Genomic DNA, 16,952 nt, shown 5'->3' on the forward strand with positions numbered 1-16,952 from the left:
AATGGCGTCATCGAGCGGCATAACCAGACGGTTGTGGGGATGGCTCGGGCCCTTCTCAAGCAGAGGGGGATGCCGGTAGTCTTCTGGGGGGAGGCGGTGGTGGCAGCCGTCTACATCCTCAACCGCTCACCTACCAAGGCGCTCGATGGTAGGACACCGTACGAGGCTTGGCATGGGAGTAAGCCGGCGGTCTCCCACTTACGGGTCTTCGGCTGCCTCACGTTTGCCAAGGAGCTTGGCCACATCAGCAAGCTCGATGACAGGAGCACTCCAGGAGTGTTCATTGACTACATGGAGGGCTCGAAGGCCTACTGCATCCTTGACCTAAAGACACAGAATGTGCGCACGGTGCATGACGTTGTGTTCGACGAAGGGCGAGGATGGGCATGGGGCAAGGTGGTCGACGACGGCTCGACTTCAACATACAATGACTTCACTATCGAGTACGTCCACTTCGAGGGAGCTAGGGGAGTAAGCAGCTCTTCTTCGGCGAGCGTGTCTACCCCAGTCCTCGAGCCTCCACCGACCCCAACGCCTGCTACTCCGACAGCACCACGCTCTCCAGCTAGGACCTCGGCTGCAATGAGTCCTTCGTCGGCTCCACCACAGCCGGCACCGCCACACACTCCAGCACCGACAGGCACCTCTCTAGGCATGTCTACTCCAACACTAGCTCATGTCGAGCATAGCCCGATTGAGCTCGCTACTCCGCTCGCTCATGACGAGGAGCGCATCGACGCATACCATGATGGCGAGCCATTGCGGTACCATACGATGGAGAACCTTCTCGGTGACCAGCCGGTGCTGGGACTGGTGCCTCACGACCTGGAGGCGCAGTTGCACCTTGCGTGTGACGATGGCGAGCCTCGGTCATTTGCAGAGGCCGAGATACACATGGCATGGCGCGCTGCGATGCAGTTGGAGATGGATGCGGTTGAGAAGAACCGCATCTAGGAGCTTGCTGACCTTCCTCGTGGTCACCACGTGATCACCCTTAAGTGGGTGTACAAGCTGAAGAGGGATAAAGCTGGCGCCATTATCAAGCACAAGGCTCGCTTGGTGGCATGAGGTTTTGTGCAGCAGGAGGGGGTCGACTTCAATGACGCCTTTGCTCCCGTGGCACGGATGGAGTCCGTGGGACTCCTCCTTGTGCTAGCTACCTAGGAGGGCTGGCATGTTCATCACATAAACGTCAAGTCGATGTTTCTTAACGGCAACTTGAAGGAGGAGTTCTATGTGCACCAGCCGCTGGGATTTGCGATCCTCGGCAAGGAGGGCAAGGTGCTCCGTTGCGCAAGGCCCTCTATGGCTTGCGGTAGGCACCGAGGGCGTGGAATGCCAAGTTGGATTGCACGCTAAAGGGGATGGACTTTGAGCAAAGCTCGCACAAGGCGGCCATCTATCAACAGGGCAGCGAAGGAAATGCTCTGCTGGTGGCTGTCTACGTCGATGACTTGGTGATCACCAGCACCAAGGATGCAGAGGTGGTGGCATTCAAGGAAGAGATGAAGGCCACCTTTTAGATGAGTGACCTGGGGCCTCTCTCCTTCTACCTGGGAATCGAGGTGCACCAGGATGACTCTGGGATCACGCTTTGACAGACCGCCTACGCCAAGCACGTTGTTGAGCTAGCTGGGCTCACCGACTGCAACCTAGCTCTCACTCTGATGGAGGAGAGGCTGAAGCTGAACTACGACAGCATGACAGAGGAGGTGGACGCTACGCAGTACCGGCATCTTGTGGGGAGCCTTCACTACCTCACCCACACACGGCCAGACTTAGCATTCTCCATCGGCTACGTCAGTCGGTTCATGCAGCGACCGACGACGGAGCACTAGCAGGCTGTGAAGAGGATCATCTGCTATGTTGCGGGGACTCTTGACCATGGCCTCTACTACCCTAGGTGCCCTAGGGCGGTACACTTTATTGGGTACAGCGATAGCGACCACGCCGACGACATCGACATCAGCAAGAGCACAAGCGGGATCCTCTTCTTCCTCGGTAAGTGCCTCGTTAGCTGGCAGTCGGTCAAGCAGCAGGTGGTGGCCCTGTCCAGCTGCGAGGCCGAGTACATAGTGGCCTCTACTGCTTCGACTTAGGCGCTCTGGCTCGCTCGATGGCTTGGTGATCTTCTCGGCAGAGACACTAGAGCGGTGGAGCTCAGGGTGGACAGCAAGTCCGCTCTGGCCCTGGCAAAGAACCCCGTTTTCCATGAACGGAGTAAGCACATCCGGGTGAGGTATCACTTCATCCGAGGCTATTTGGAGGAAGGGAGCATCAAGGCGAGCTACATCAACACCAACGACCAGCTTGCGGACATGCTTACCAAGCCTCTTGGGAGGATCAAGTTCCTTGAGCTCTGCTCCAGGACCAGGATGGTTCAACTTTCCCACAAGACGACGCACAAGACTTAGGGAGAGAATGATGGATAAGTCTATGTGGTTTTTTTTGTGGGGCTGTAGCTGTGCTCCTTATGGCTGCATGGTGAAGGACAACATCCTTGGCTGGTCCTTGTGGTCTTGCTGCCCAAGGACAGCACGACACCCTTGACTAGCATCTTAGCATCTAGGACTAGCATCTAGGACAGTATCTAGGACTAGCATCTAGGACAGCATCTTAGACTAGCATTTTGGCATATGCTTGGCTGGCTAGCAGCCTATAAATATATAACCCAACCTCTCAGGTTGGCATGGCATTTGGAAATAAACCATAAGATTGCCCTAACTCTTAGTGTCATCCTGTCTCGATGAGAGTAAGAATTCTACTACTACCGAAAGTAAGAATTCAGCGGCTAACACCATGCTCACAGGTCCGGATCAAGCGCGTCCTACATCAGCCACCTACAAATGAACAACAAACCGACAAGTTCAGGCCAATCCCCCCAAATTCCCATCGAACCCTAACCTTAGTTCGCCAATGCTACATGCATAATACGGGGCAATGGCTTCACTAACCTTCCTTGCGTCGGGAGCACCTGTGGGAACTGCGGATACGTTGGGTTAGAACGAGAACGGGGCACTGTCGTCACCAGAGGCCGGAGTCACCGCGGAGCGGGAGGAGAACGAGGAAGAGGGAGAGAATGGGTGGAGAATGAATGGAATAAACTAAGCGAGGGGGCCTGTCGACAGGATAAAGCGGTAGGGGCAGCAACATCTTTACCCCTGCCTATCCACGCTGGCAGGGTGATCCGGACTACCACGATGAAAAAAATGGTAAAAATAACACAAAGAGAACTGTTTATGTGACAAATATGTAATTGCCAAGGTCAACAGCTAGATGAGTGCCTCTGGCATCTATGCCAAAAATTTAATTTTACGGAAAAAAGGGTGAAAATGCCTGCGTTTGTTTCGCTGTCTTCTCACTTTTGCTCTCAGCCCTATTCTCCTCTTCGCGGCCTTACAAACCTAGAATCGTCTAATCTTGTTCGTACCTACACATGGATCCGTGCGGCACAAGTTTTTGGGATGGTTTCCTGGCACGGGTAGGCGCTTCCCTGCAGGAGCAGGACACAACCAGAAGGTTCCCGTCTTGGCTTCTATGTTTTCCTTTGGCGATTTGCACTTCCACGAGTTGTTGGTGTATGCTACCTTCTAGATTCTGATCTTAAGCATCTTTCTGACTCCATTTGGCTGTGGTGCTCTTTCTTATTTCACGGAGAAGGTTTCCTCTTCGTTTGGACGTGGTTTTTGTATTGTAGATGGATCCTTTCAGGTGGACAACTTGTATTGCCATGATGCGATTTCTGTTCTGACGAACTGCCTGCCTTTTTAATGTAGAATCTAGGTGTCCCATTCCCATCTGGGGTTTCAGATTTGGTTTGGGACTAAAGAGATGAGACCAGATATCCACCTGTTTTCATGTGTCGAACGCTCTTGCTTCTTGTCGATGTAACCTTTTCCCCTGGAAAATTTTGTGGTATCTGTGGATGCATTTTTCAGATGATGGGTGGACTCTTTCGTTGAGTTCAGCGCCCGTTCTGAGCAATAAAATAACCTATATGTGATGTATCAGTAAATTGGTTGTTTCTAGAGAGAGTGGATTGGATTAGTTTCACAGGAACCTGGTACTTCAATCCATTTCTTGAGATGAGGCAAAGCACGGCTTGTTCTAGTAAGAAATTCCACATCTGGTACATATGAGGGAGAAATATCTGCTTCTATGCTTCTCCCGTTACAAAAAGCCCTTTTTGGTTGTTTGCTACTTGACTTCTGTCTCATCATTTGTTTATCCTTATTAGCAATTATTAATATGAGCAGGCATGTGAAACAAGGCAGCTGTAGTTGAGTTTGTTTTTGCTTTCATGCTCTGGAAATTTTATTGTATGGACTGCTCACATAAGAATCTTTTGCTCATTTCTATCCATGCTTATGCTCATCCAGTTCGTTCTTGCATGGGGGAAGAAATTCATTAGATCTGTGAGATAGTCTCCCACTAATTTGCATAAAGTAGCATGTCTTAGTGGCTTATGTTATGATAGTCCATAAGGCTGTTTTGTTTCCATGATTAGTTGGGTACAAATTTCATAGATTTGGAGAATATGAGCTACATTTTTCAGATGGAGCTTTCTTTCTTTCTGCAACTTTATTGCTCAACTTACCTGGATTGGTTTCTGATCGAGAAACCAGTATTTAAGTTGAGCATAATTGCTTTAGGCGATTCTTCCTCCTGTTCCCACTTCAAAAAAGTGCCTCATAGTAAAAACTTGTTTCCATTCTGAAGTATTTTTGGATATGATGATTGATATCTTGCCACCTTCTATTTTGATTAGAGGAGCAACCTTGTATGCATTTGTAGATTGTGATCTATTTTTCTGCTCATACTAAGTTCCATCACATCTTAGTTATACAGTTTTCTTGAGCAAATGAGGTCAGTTGAATAGTTTCGTTTCATCTATTATAAAGCTTTGTTTCCTATCTGTTTATATGCTTTTTGTTATGGTTGGAGTAATGTTAGTTAATAGTTGAATTTAGCATGATTGCAGTATACATTGGCTTTTTGTGTTGTACTCATCATACCAGTTTACTTAACAATTCTTTGATGTCGTGCAAATTTAGTGGCTTTGGAATGATAGTGGTAGTTTTTGTAAAGTATGACCCTGTCAAATGTGATCTTGCACAAATATGTTCATTTCTACCAAAATTTCGATACATTCAGAAGATTGATAGCTGTTCTATTACTGACAAGTGTTATTTTTTGTGGTTATATACATAATTACAATATATCACCTTTTCTTAGTTTCTGTGTATATGGTCTCTATCTAGTGGAAATATTTTCTTTAAATTGAACTGCACAGTTTTCCTTTTGATATGTTATTTCTGTGGGGCCTCTTCAAATGGTAATGGTTGGTTACAACATAGAAAACCTGAAAAACAAGAAACTCTATAGAAGTTATGATGGCGACGTGTTGCTACAATCTGCCATCTTGTTAATTTGAATAGAGTGGGGTGGCCTAAGTTCATAATGGAATTGTTTTTCCTTAAGATCTCTACTCAATTGTTTTTTGTGGCTTTTCACTTTCCTAACCTGTGGACTATGCTAAACTACTGCTTACTGCTGGAAACCGTGGACATAAATTGACCTGTATGTTACTTCCTACCAGAGCTTAGTTACAATTGAGGTGCAAATAATTGGAATAGATCTGCAAAAAATGAGCTCTACACTCTGTAGCATGCAGGGCATATGATTTATGGTGAACTGCCTATAAGATTGCATCCCTACTGTAGTACCTGCATTTACCTCTTAGGTTAATAACTTGTTGGTCTTTCTGTTTGTGGAGACATTATTTCATTATTAGCTTCATATCTACAATTATGAACGTGTGGTTTTTGAATTTGCGTCATGTTCAGACAAACAACCGATGATAAAATTGTGAATCATGTCTAAACTAGCTGCTAGATAAGCAATTTGCTGCAAGTCAATGGACAATATTGCTTTGCTTGCAGTTCATAGGTTTCTAGTATCACAATATGAAAACTACTTGTAAGCTAAACACAGTTCAGGCTTCACATCCTGTGATCATTGGTGATGTCAGTCATGATTACATTTTAAAGGGCATTCTGATCTTTATCTATATACAGTTTCTCCTCTACCATTTCGTGTTTATTTGGGATGTTTTCTGATGACGGTTCGAGCAACATGCAAATTGGTTGAATCCCTACTTTGCCTGCCCCCCGTCTTTTTTGCATATAATATTCCAGTTCATTGCTTCAGCCTTCAGCGTTCTATTGAAATTGAAACAAAGAATACGGCACGCTCCTGCCTTTTATATATCGTGGAGCTCACTGCAAAGCTACTTTGAAAAAGTTGTCTCCTGTTTTCACTTTTCAGACCTCTTATTCCTATTGGTCCATTTGTTTCTTCAACAGATTGCTTCATCACAGTTTGATTGCAGTCGTGACGAGTTGCAATTCCGTTCAGTCAGCTGCTCTATTTTTGTGCGCATCCAAGGTCATGACGAATGATTGCTGCATTAAAATGGTGAAAGATAAACTTAGTATTTTACAAACGTGATCTTTTTCCTTTTATTATGCATATTCAAGTGAATTACAATTCTACTAAAAAATTTCAAGTGACCCAAAACAAAAGATACTTAGCCTACAGATAACAAAATCCAGAACAAATATTAGCAATGGATTGTACAACAGACAGTTATCTTATGTTGTGTATACATGTTCATGCAGTGTTTACATGGCATCAGCTTGGTCACCAACGGGCTTGGCATCAACGTAGTTTGCTTGATGCTGGTTACCAGCATACAAGTTCCTTCGCCCACGATTGTGCCCATCTGTTCCCACCAAAAGAAAGGAATGTCAAAAGCTTTGCAGGAATCAACAAGATTCTCATATGTAAAATGTTGACCTCATGGCACTATCATAACCTGTACTGTATGGGCATAAAATAAGAGAATGAGGGCACATGTGGCCATGCAAAACAGGACCGCCAACTATCATGTGCATTTCATTAAGTTTCACTAAAATTACGAGGGCCAATGTCTATTGTATTACAATACTGCGTAATATACAGCATGCAGAGAAGCACTGTACACCACTGAAATAAACTCCCCTTGTTTGGGGCAACCATCCATCCTAAACTGGAAGCAGAAATGAATGTTTTCTGCAGCATCGTGCAAAGTTCCATAAACCTATGGTTAAGGAACAAATGGATTAGTATTTACCACTTTCACCATCTGATGCCTCAGCAAGCCTTGCTATCGCGTCAATCAACGACTGTTCTTGCTCCTGCAGGCATTGACAGTTAAGATTAAAATGAATGCTTGTTGACAAGTTAACTTGTGCATTCTGGTTTACCTTCAGTGCTTTCTTTGCCTTCTCTACTTCCTGAGGATCAGGATTGCTAACGCTAAAAACTTTCTCCACCTACATGAGCAGATATAGCAAAAGAAAAGTAAAATGAAGTGCACAAGATCTGCAGTTCATTGTAATCATAAATATTCTGAGTTCACTCAAGCCAACCTCTTTTATTAGGCTCTCGGTATGAAGGATATCAATGTCATCAGAACTTCTCTTGCCAACACCATTTTGTGGAGGTGGAAAATCTTTCTTAGACATGTTCTTGTGTAATCCTCTTCCTCTTCCAGAACCTGGCATGGGCCCACCGCGACCTGTTGGCTTCCTAACCCCACTAGTTGGGGCACCTCGGCTGCGCAGATATGTCGCAGGGTCTATCCCAGAGTCATCCTCTTGCCATCTTATGTCTTCAGGCCCCATCTGTACTCAAGAAATTTTCACCATAGTTCCATCAAATTAAAGGTTTTGGTGGGCAGTAACAGATACTTCTGAACACAAAAGTGTGGACACTGAATGCATGGCCAGATAATGCATTTGAAATAAGTGAACAAGATAGGAGAGATCAATGTTTTCTTATTGTCTTTTAATAATGTTATGTCAAGCATGACATGACTTGAAATAATACATGCTACTAGCCTGTGTTTATTATCTAACAATTTCTATTGCCTTATTTTATTACTAAATTATGAGAAAATCAATGAACTGAACAGAAATCAGCCAATCACTACTAACCCAAACCAGATAGCAATCAGCAAGAATAACACAGTAAACCACTGGCAGCTGACAAAGTTATTACTAGAATTTCAACGACCTCACTTCAGATTAAAAGGTTACAAGACCAGCCATCAGCCACTCATTTGCACAAGATATTGACACCACAATCAGCTGCATATTATTATGTCAACATTGTCCTACCCAGTGTAAAATGTGGAGGAAAAATACCTTAAAAATGTTTCGCAACAGGACCCAAAAGTATGCTAATCTGGATGAACACCAACCATATCGAAAGCAAAATTTGGTAAATGGAAGCTTGGCAATCTTTGCAGTAACTAACCAAATAAAAATCTGTTAGTTATTAAAATATGAAGCTACCGCATTTGTATTAGTCTAGTAATCAAGAGCCCCTTGCATGAGAATATGCTTACATGAATTTCATAGAGATCTCAACTTCATATTCTGCTGTCCAGCCTGTCTACATCCCTTTATATATCAGTTTTAATTGTCCATCAGCACAAGTCCATGCTGACACAGCATATGGATGTGTGAATTGATTTAAGTCAGCAAATTTCATCAAAGTAAAATTTACCTTCACGTTCACAGCTGGTGTGACTACCATCTATAAAGATAATTTTCTGAAAGCTAGCTGCGAAAACAAGTGATCCTAAACTACAACTTGCCCATCCAGTGTCAAATTAAAAAAAAAACAAAAGAATATCAGAAAGGAAAATATAAAAATGTCAAGTGACCAAAGTATTCTCATTATAAATAGCATCTATGTACCTCTTTAAGATCAACCCACTCCCAGGTTTCATTTGCCGTATTGATGTCATAAACCAGCGCATAAAGGCCCTGCAATGAATTCCCTAAGAAAGAGCTGGAGGCTAGAAACAAAAGCAACTACCTCGGTATAGTAAAAACGCACCGTTTCAGCATTATAATCGGATATGACTGCTTCATAGAAACTATTATCTTCAGGCCACCGACTCATCACTTTACGACCAACCAAAGGATCGAGATTCTGAGCTTGAGCTTCAGGAGCAGAACCACCTGGAAAATTCCTATTCATGTGTGGTCCTCTTCCACTAGGACCTGCTGAAGATGACATGGGCTTGGCTGCAGAGCCACCTGGTACCTTCTGACCCTGAAAGTGTATGAACTTCTGCCAATGAACAGAAAAGAAGACTTATGGGAAAAATAACTCATTCAAATTTTCTACTTACTGGTTTCGTCTTTTTGCCTTTAGGGCCTGGGGGGACTGCTTTCCTAGCAGTTGAAGACGATGGCTGTGTTGGTGTAGCCAGCTGCTGTGAATGCATTGCAGGTAAAGCAGGAACAGATTGAGATGTCTTTTGTCTCTTACGGCCAGAGGTGGTAGGACTGGGAACAGGGTCATGAATCGGTTGTGGGTTATTGGACAGGCTTGCCTGAAGCCCTCCTGTTGATCTCCATTCCCTTAAATAAAAAGGCAACACAGATTTCGAATGCTGAAACCAAGATAATTTGCATACTGTTACTACAAAAAAATGCTATTCATGCTACCTTATGCTACATATAATATTATCGTTGTTGACTCTATTTAACAGCTCCCTGTGTGCTTTGTCAGATACTCTTAGCTCCTTCCTAAGTTCAGTCATGAGACCTTCCTTCTCCTGGAGAAGGTTAGAGTTCAGTTAACTTTGAGAAATGACATCCAAATAATCAGACACCAAATGAACAGTGAACAGTTTAATGGTCTCAACCCATGTAATGGCATCAGACTGGGCTTTGAATGCACGAAGGACTGAGCAATATGCTTCTTGCTCAAGTTGTTGAATTTGTGCTTCCATATCAGTTGGTGCCCTAGCATATGAACTGGCAGCAGGAACCAGAGATCTCCCATTACCACTGACACGTCCGCTGCCTCTGATACTCCTACTATGTGGAAATTGTGGAAGATCATCATCAGTTCCTGCAACCAACATAGAATTGAGGATGCAACATTTACTGACAACAGCAGCTTTCAAAAAAAATACCCATGGTGCTAGCAGAATACACAAATAGATCAAATTTCGAAATGATCTTGCGAACAAGACAGATATACTTTGATGATTACAGAAATAGTAGTTATATTGTTCATAACAAGAATATTTAGCAGTTCTAGAGGGCAACTACTTTTGAATACACATCACAAACAACTTTTGAGGAAACTAATATTGATATGGTTCACAACTTCCCTAAACGCACTGGCCCATCTGCACAAGAAGTCATACTGTATAATATTTACACACCAAACCATTCAACCTTATCACAAACCAATTTTTTTTAAACAAATTATAACAATTCCAACAAAGCAAAAGAAGTTTTTCAGGAATCAGGACTAGTGCAATATCCACGGACTGAGACTCACTGCGATCAATTAAACAAATAAAGAAGTGAAGAAATCTCCAAGATAGCAAAGTGGTGCAATTTCTACCAATAGTCAAGGCCTACAAAAAGCTTCAAAATTAAAAAGGCTGCATATTTTTAACAGCATAGTTCAGCTTACATGACAGATTGGACACAGCTCACAACAATAAGTAGGCTAAAAGGCTGGACACGTTTTGTTAAATAAATCAAGAATCTAACAAACATGAGGAACAAGATAGGTCATCGAAATCCAGTTGGTTGGCCCCAACATAATACTTACATCAAATCACTTGGGCAAGGTTGGAATGTAAACTGCTAGCTGCCCTAAAAAAGAACTATTCTCAATGCCTCAATCAATACATTGATGTAACTACTAAAATTCATCTAGCATTCCTTGCCATAAATCTTAAACTCTTGTATATAGGATATGCTAAGATAAAGCAAAGCACTGAGAATCACAAACAAATTCGCACAATATAGAGCAATAAGCAATATCACAAGAAGACATCATCAGTTACCAGATTGGCAACTTCAGGTACTTCACCAATTTTATCTGCAATCCCTTAATCACACTGGCTATTTGGAGATGACATTATGATATGCACTTATCACTCGTTCCAGAATGTGAAAGCTAAAGAATCAGGCTCTAAGCTCGGGACATGGCATTTGTGACCCTAGCCTCTTAAGTTGTTACAGACATCTAAAGATTATGCAAGCATGGTTTGGCTGCTAATCAAAATCAAAAGATAAATAATAAATGTACCTAAAACATTGTCAGTTTCCAAACCCTAATACTAAGGTAGTAAATCCTCAATTGAGTCAAGCCCATAACACTCATTCTACATCAAACTAAATTTCATAAACATAACTGAATAGGTATTTCAGCAACATATAAATTGCAAACACTATTGGCGCATACAAAGCCAGCACTATCCGAGCGCACGAAACCAGATATCATACAGCAGCAAGTTTCCCATGAGAACTCCCAGAGTACCATGCTCCAAAGAGCCCCCTATACCAAATGTTCACCATTGGATACACAATTCAATTTTGCAGAAACAAAGGATACCAAGAGAGGAGAACCCCATTAATTCTCTAGCTGTCCAGAACAATTAAATATTTATAAGAAATCCAAACCGTGAAGCAAAGAAAATGAGAAATGAAGCTGAAACAGCCAAATTCACTCCACAAGTCCACATGAAGGAAATTCTGCACTTCTATTTGGCGGGTTGTATTTTCCTGATCCTGAAAACTGCAAATTATACAGAAACCCCCCAAATCAACCATGAGAAACTCAATTCACTAAAGCAGAAACAATATTCCTGAGCAAGAATTCACCACAACACCCAAGTTCCAACAACGTATGGTTATTTCCCCAAAACTGGTGAATTCCACATAACTCTAACCCCAAAACCCTGCTCCCGTCAGGCAAGCTCAAACCCTAGCTCCCAAATCCATCCAACCACCCTGAGGACGCGACCTTGTAGCCCCCTCATCTTCACAGCCAAGGAACTGGCATTCGCTAGGAAGGACCTGAAGCAAGCAAAACCCTAGGGGTGGAACCCAAACCCTAGGCAAGGAGGCGGACCCTAGCTCGAGCTCCCCCGCACTCACCGCTGCTGTCGGAGGGCCGGTATTCCATGGCCGACCCTCGGGGGCGACTCCGCCAACCACCACCCACACCACCGGCGGTGGTGCAACAGGCGCGAACCTGAAAGCGCCCAACGAACAGGGATCAGCTCCCTCCACCACGCCGGGGCTCCAGCTGCCACCCCCAAGGCCGCCACCGTGGCGGCCAAGGGTCAGCGAGCGCTCACCTGCGGCGGATGCGGGGGCGCGGCGGGGAGTCGGAATCCGGCGAGATTTGGAGGAGGCGGAGAGGCTGGGGGTGGGGGAGGAAGAGAGGAGAGCTAGCTGTGCTGTGCTACTGCTGGTATGGTGTCGGGCACTTCGATTTCGGGCAAGCGAAACGGAGGAGAGAGAAAAGAGCGACCCGACGGACTTGAAGCGGATTTTATAACCGTGGACTGCCCGTACTGCAGTCTGCGGGTAAATGCTGCAAACGTTGCCGCACCACAGTCTACAGTAGCATTAGGCCCGTCTGGATCCACGGTGCAATAGGCAGCGTCTGGATCACATGTTTTAAGAATCGAAAAAAATCTTGAAATCTCCTCTAAACCCCGTAGACTCTACGGTTTAGAGGATTCTAACAGCATCTCTAAACATTAGCTAAAAAAGACTAGCTAAACTTACTAATTTAGCTATTCTTTAAAATAGATTTGACAAAAAAATACTTGAGTACTCCAATAACTCTGTAAAACCAAGATGCTAGATGTCCAGTGAGGTAGGCTATCTAAAAGTAGAGAGCGAATAAGGTGTGACGGAGGCTTACTAAATTTGGAGAGTCGTTTGCATAGTCTGTTGGAGATATTTTTTCTTTAATAATAGCCAAATTTACTTTTAGGAAACGATTTGACTAATCTTTTAGAGATGCTCTAATACAAAGACACAGAACAAAAAAAAACTTCAGAGATTATTTTTATCCAAAATCCGGATTTTATAATCTCATCTAAATATGCCCTTGACATCCGATTAAGACCTGTCTTATTTCTTGTCTCAACAAGCTAAAACAATTTATGGCTCCCCTTTGAATTGTAGGAAAAATGTGGGTTCCCATTTCTAGGGGGGGGGGGGGTTGTTACTGTAGCCTTTTGGTTAGCGGAAATCACTTGCATGAAAAAGAAACTTTCTTTTAAGTTCGATTTTATTGGAAGACTATGGAAAAGAAACATCCACTCAAACTTCATGCTTCTTGTGTTTTTTTCTGTAGATGATCCAAACACTTATTTTTATAAAATCCTATGTTTCTCATTTCTCTGATTTACATATGCATTCCTATTATATTATTGTGTTTTTTTGTTCATGTTTTTTTTTCAATCATATGTTCCAACTGACGAACAGGAAGAGCCTTGGTGAATCCTTGTGTAATTTGGTCACCAAATGGAACAAAATCAATGTCAAGTAATTTGTTGGACACCCGTTCTCTCCTAAAGTGATAGTCCACTTCAATGTGTTTTGTCCTGACATGAAAAAATGGGTTAGCATACAAATATTTTGAACCAATGTTATCACACCACAATTTTGCGGTACGTGGGCTTTGTATTTCTAGTTCCAATAAAGTCTAAATCAACATTATTTCTGTTGCGGCATTGGCAATAGCTTTATATTTTGCCTCTGTACTAGATCTTGACACTATGGGTTGTTTGCGTGCACTCTAGTAGATAAGATTAGTTCCAAGAACAATAGTAAACCCACCAGTTGACCTTCTATCATCTAGAGATCCTGCCAAGATTAGTTTTGTTGGTTGATAACTTAGAGCTTTTCAAAATGAGGTCTTTTTGTTTCAGGGTCAGAAATTTCGGACCCTAGTCAGAATTTCCAAAGTCCTATTGACTACTCTCACAAAACAATGTGCATAGATTCAAAATGCTTTAAGGATCGAAACTTCCAATCCCTATTGGAATTTTTGATACATCACCCGAATACACTATAAGGGCTAGAATTGTGTGGGGAGTACATATCTCTCTCCCCCCTTCTCTACTCATAAAACTACACACCACTAGGCCCTAACACACCAAGAACACTAAAAGCCCTCATCTCAACCTCCCCTTTCTCCTTCTCTTGTGCATCTTGTGATTGATTCCTCTATTTGTGGAAGGGAGTGCTTGAGGGGTGTGTAAGAAAGCTTGTGAACTCCATTTTCTAGATCTTTAAGCACTTGTGACCTTGCCAGGTCATTGATTTCACTTTGTTACTATTGGATTTTGATCTGCTGAAAATCCTAGGCGGCTCGGTGTTGCCCGGGAGCTCTCCATCTGTGGAGATCCCTAGGAAGTTTGTGTTACCCATCTTTTCTAGTGAATTTGTGTCGGGGTGACCTTTGTGGTTGCCTTGGCAAGAGGAGAGTGGTAAGAGACTCACATTTGTGGTCTGCTCAACAATGGGGAAGTAGGTACAACTTGTGGTGTGATCGAACCTCGGATTAAATCACATGTTCTTGACCTAGTTCTAGGTTTCTGTTTGCCCGATCTACTTGCATCGAAGGTTATAGGGCTCTTCAATGAGTTGAACACATTTCATCTACTCCTCTACATGTGTGGTAACTATGGCTCAATGTTACATTGATCATATCATGTGGCAGAACCTCCTAAGGAATCAGGCCCACGTGCACCTATCATTGTCCTGATAGACCTCAGATAGCGTTCACGAGTTTCCAACAACTCAACAGGTCTGTCGGGTGTCCTCGGGAAACCCGAATCATCCATGATTCTCTTTTTCAAACAAGATCTCAATCACAGACATTGCAGATTACAACAGTTTATTCAAATATATACATTAGAGTAAAAGATAGCGGAAGTCTTAAGGTAACATAGGTTACAAACCAGTTGTTTTTAAACTTACAATACCATAAGTGTTATACAACCATAGTAGCGGGATAATATTACATTAACTTTATTTATCAAACAAACTAGTGCCTTGTCCAAAGGCCATTCATCATTCCTCATCGTCATTGACTTCAAACACAGACATGCAGCAGGGACCAAAACAAACCTGCGCATGTGACTCACCTGCAACAAGGGTTAACAAACCCTAAGTACAAAGGTACTCAACAAGACTAACCCGACGTAACGGGGTGTAAGACTTTAGAGATGCAGAGGTTTGGGGCAAGGTAAGGATGTAGCAAGATTCAAAAGTTCTTTGCCAAAAGCTTACTATTCTTCATTCTATTTTCAAGTTTTACCCCTAAGTTCTTTTAGTTCATTATCTCAACTAAATGTACATTTCCCATATTCCATTCTTTCTCATTCCATTCTTTTCTCATGTTTTAGTAATTCACCAGTCCTGCATTGCTTCTGTAATGAATCGAGTCTCCATATCCGTGGAGCACCGGCAATTCGAATTGATTCAAGTCCCAGCTGGGGATTCCTTATCACACGACATATGTAGAACTTAATCTTGCATATATCAACCTCGCTACAGGATCCTCCTATACTAAGTCATCTCCATGCCACCCGAGAGCACAGCACACCTCAAATCTGGCCACATTCCAGCCACGAGGGTACATGCTACTCTCGCCATCTCTCCACTCCCAGTGCATGGGCATTCATCTTAGTATCGAATTAGCCGAAGTAGGCTTACCAGAGTATGTGACCAGTACTACAAAGTGTCTCATTCAGAAGATCCACAATGAGTGGCCTTTAAGCGACCTAGTCGGCAACATTACCCAATATTCAAGATAAGTCACCCGACTAGTTCTAGTTCATTCTACTTTCTTTCTTTCTTTGGCCAGTATGCCATCTTTGATTGTATCAAAACTTTTATTTTGAAAGCCTACCATAAAGCATACTAAGCATTCTACGCTTTTGTAAATGAAAACATCTTCAAGGATGGTAAACAATTAACAAGGTAGGCAATGCATCAAGTAGGTAACATTTGACATATCAACTTAATGCAATAAGTAACATAGGTGATAAACTTTTCAAAGTAAACAAGGTAAGGGTTTAATGCATAAACCGGGGCTTGCCTTCGTTGACGATCTCAGGTTCTGGATCAGTATCACGATTATCGAATCCCGTGACAACCGGGGATTCTTCCAGAACTTGTTCAACTAGAATCGTTTCACTCTCAGGTTCTACATGAAACGATAACATATGCTTTAACATGATGATAATGTAAACATGATGCTTTCATGGTACATGAAATGTAAAAACACCCCGAATACGATTTTCCTTCACGGTACAGTTGCAAGCCAACAAAACCAACTTGTAATCCTACCATCAAGAACCACACATGTGACTTGACCAAATGAATCTTGAAACCCTACTAGTCACAAAACATGACCAAAACAAGATCCAACACTAATCAAACACTTAGGGTTTGTCTTTATTTATTTTTGAATTAATCTAGAATTAAGCCCAAAAATGAACTTGTTCCAAATGACCTGAAAATTTTATGTAAGCTTCCTTATGACAAATTAGTGTACCAAAACAAATTTCATAATTTTTGGGATTATTCAGTGACTTACAAAAATCATGGAAATTGCATTTATCAATTAATGGACTGAATATTTGAACATTAAAAATTTATTCAAATTTCAAGTTTCAAATTTTTAAACCATACTAGAACATGTACAGAAGCTACACACAAAATTTCAGAATTTTTGGAGCTATGAAGAATTTCCTACAATTTCCCAAAGTTTTAGCACTATTCATAATTTCAGAAAATATAAAATTGCACTGTTCTTCTTCCTCACTCGCACTGACAGCCAGGCCCCGCTGTCAGTGACCCAAAGAAGATGCACGGCGGCACTGTCTGCTCCGATCGGCAAAACGCGCCGGCGGTGAAGCTCTGGCGAAGCAGACCGCACCTACATGACCTACTCTTTCCCCCGAATCGATCTTAGCTATCAGAAAGGAAAAAGGTGCACTGGAGACACCTCCACGCCGGGCATGGCGACCTAGGCACGACGGTGTATGGCGT

At 42.8% G+C, this 16,952-nt stretch overlaps 1 protein-coding gene across 3 annotated transcripts; it reads right to left on the reverse strand.

Annotated features, from left to right (window-relative positions):
* Positions 1-5,878: 5,878 nt before the first annotated feature.
* LOC136541799 (protein EMSY-LIKE 3-like) lies at positions 5,879-12,389 on the reverse strand. Of its 3 annotated transcripts, XM_066533899.1 has the most exons (12): positions 12,230-12,389; positions 12,027-12,123; positions 9,767-9,975; positions 9,567-9,676; positions 9,248-9,479; positions 8,950-9,168; positions 8,808-8,876; positions 7,473-7,727; positions 7,308-7,376; positions 7,175-7,238; positions 6,688-6,784; positions 5,879-6,464 (listed from the first exon to the last, which is right to left on the reverse strand). In XM_066533899.1, the coding sequence occupies exons 2-12, from the start codon at positions 12,052-12,054 to the stop codon at positions 6,449-6,451; spliced, it is 1,368 nt and encodes a 455-aa protein (XP_066389996.1). In that variant the 5' UTR covers positions 12,055-12,123; positions 12,230-12,389; the 3' UTR covers positions 5,879-6,448. The 3 variants fall into 3 exon arrangements, with proteins under 3 accessions (XP_066389996.1, XP_066389995.1, XP_066389997.1); XM_066533898.1 differs by having other exon boundaries at positions 12,027-12,389; XM_066533900.1 differs by having other exon boundaries at positions 6,669-6,784; positions 12,027-12,389.
* Between the last annotated feature and the right edge of the window lie 4,563 nt (positions 12,390-16,952).

Source organism: Miscanthus floridulus, chromosome 3 (genome assembly GCF_019320115.1).
Source record: "Miscanthus floridulus cultivar M001 chromosome 3, ASM1932011v1, whole genome shotgun sequence".
Taxonomy (NCBI): domain Eukaryota; kingdom Viridiplantae; phylum Streptophyta; class Magnoliopsida; order Poales; family Poaceae; genus Miscanthus; species Miscanthus floridulus.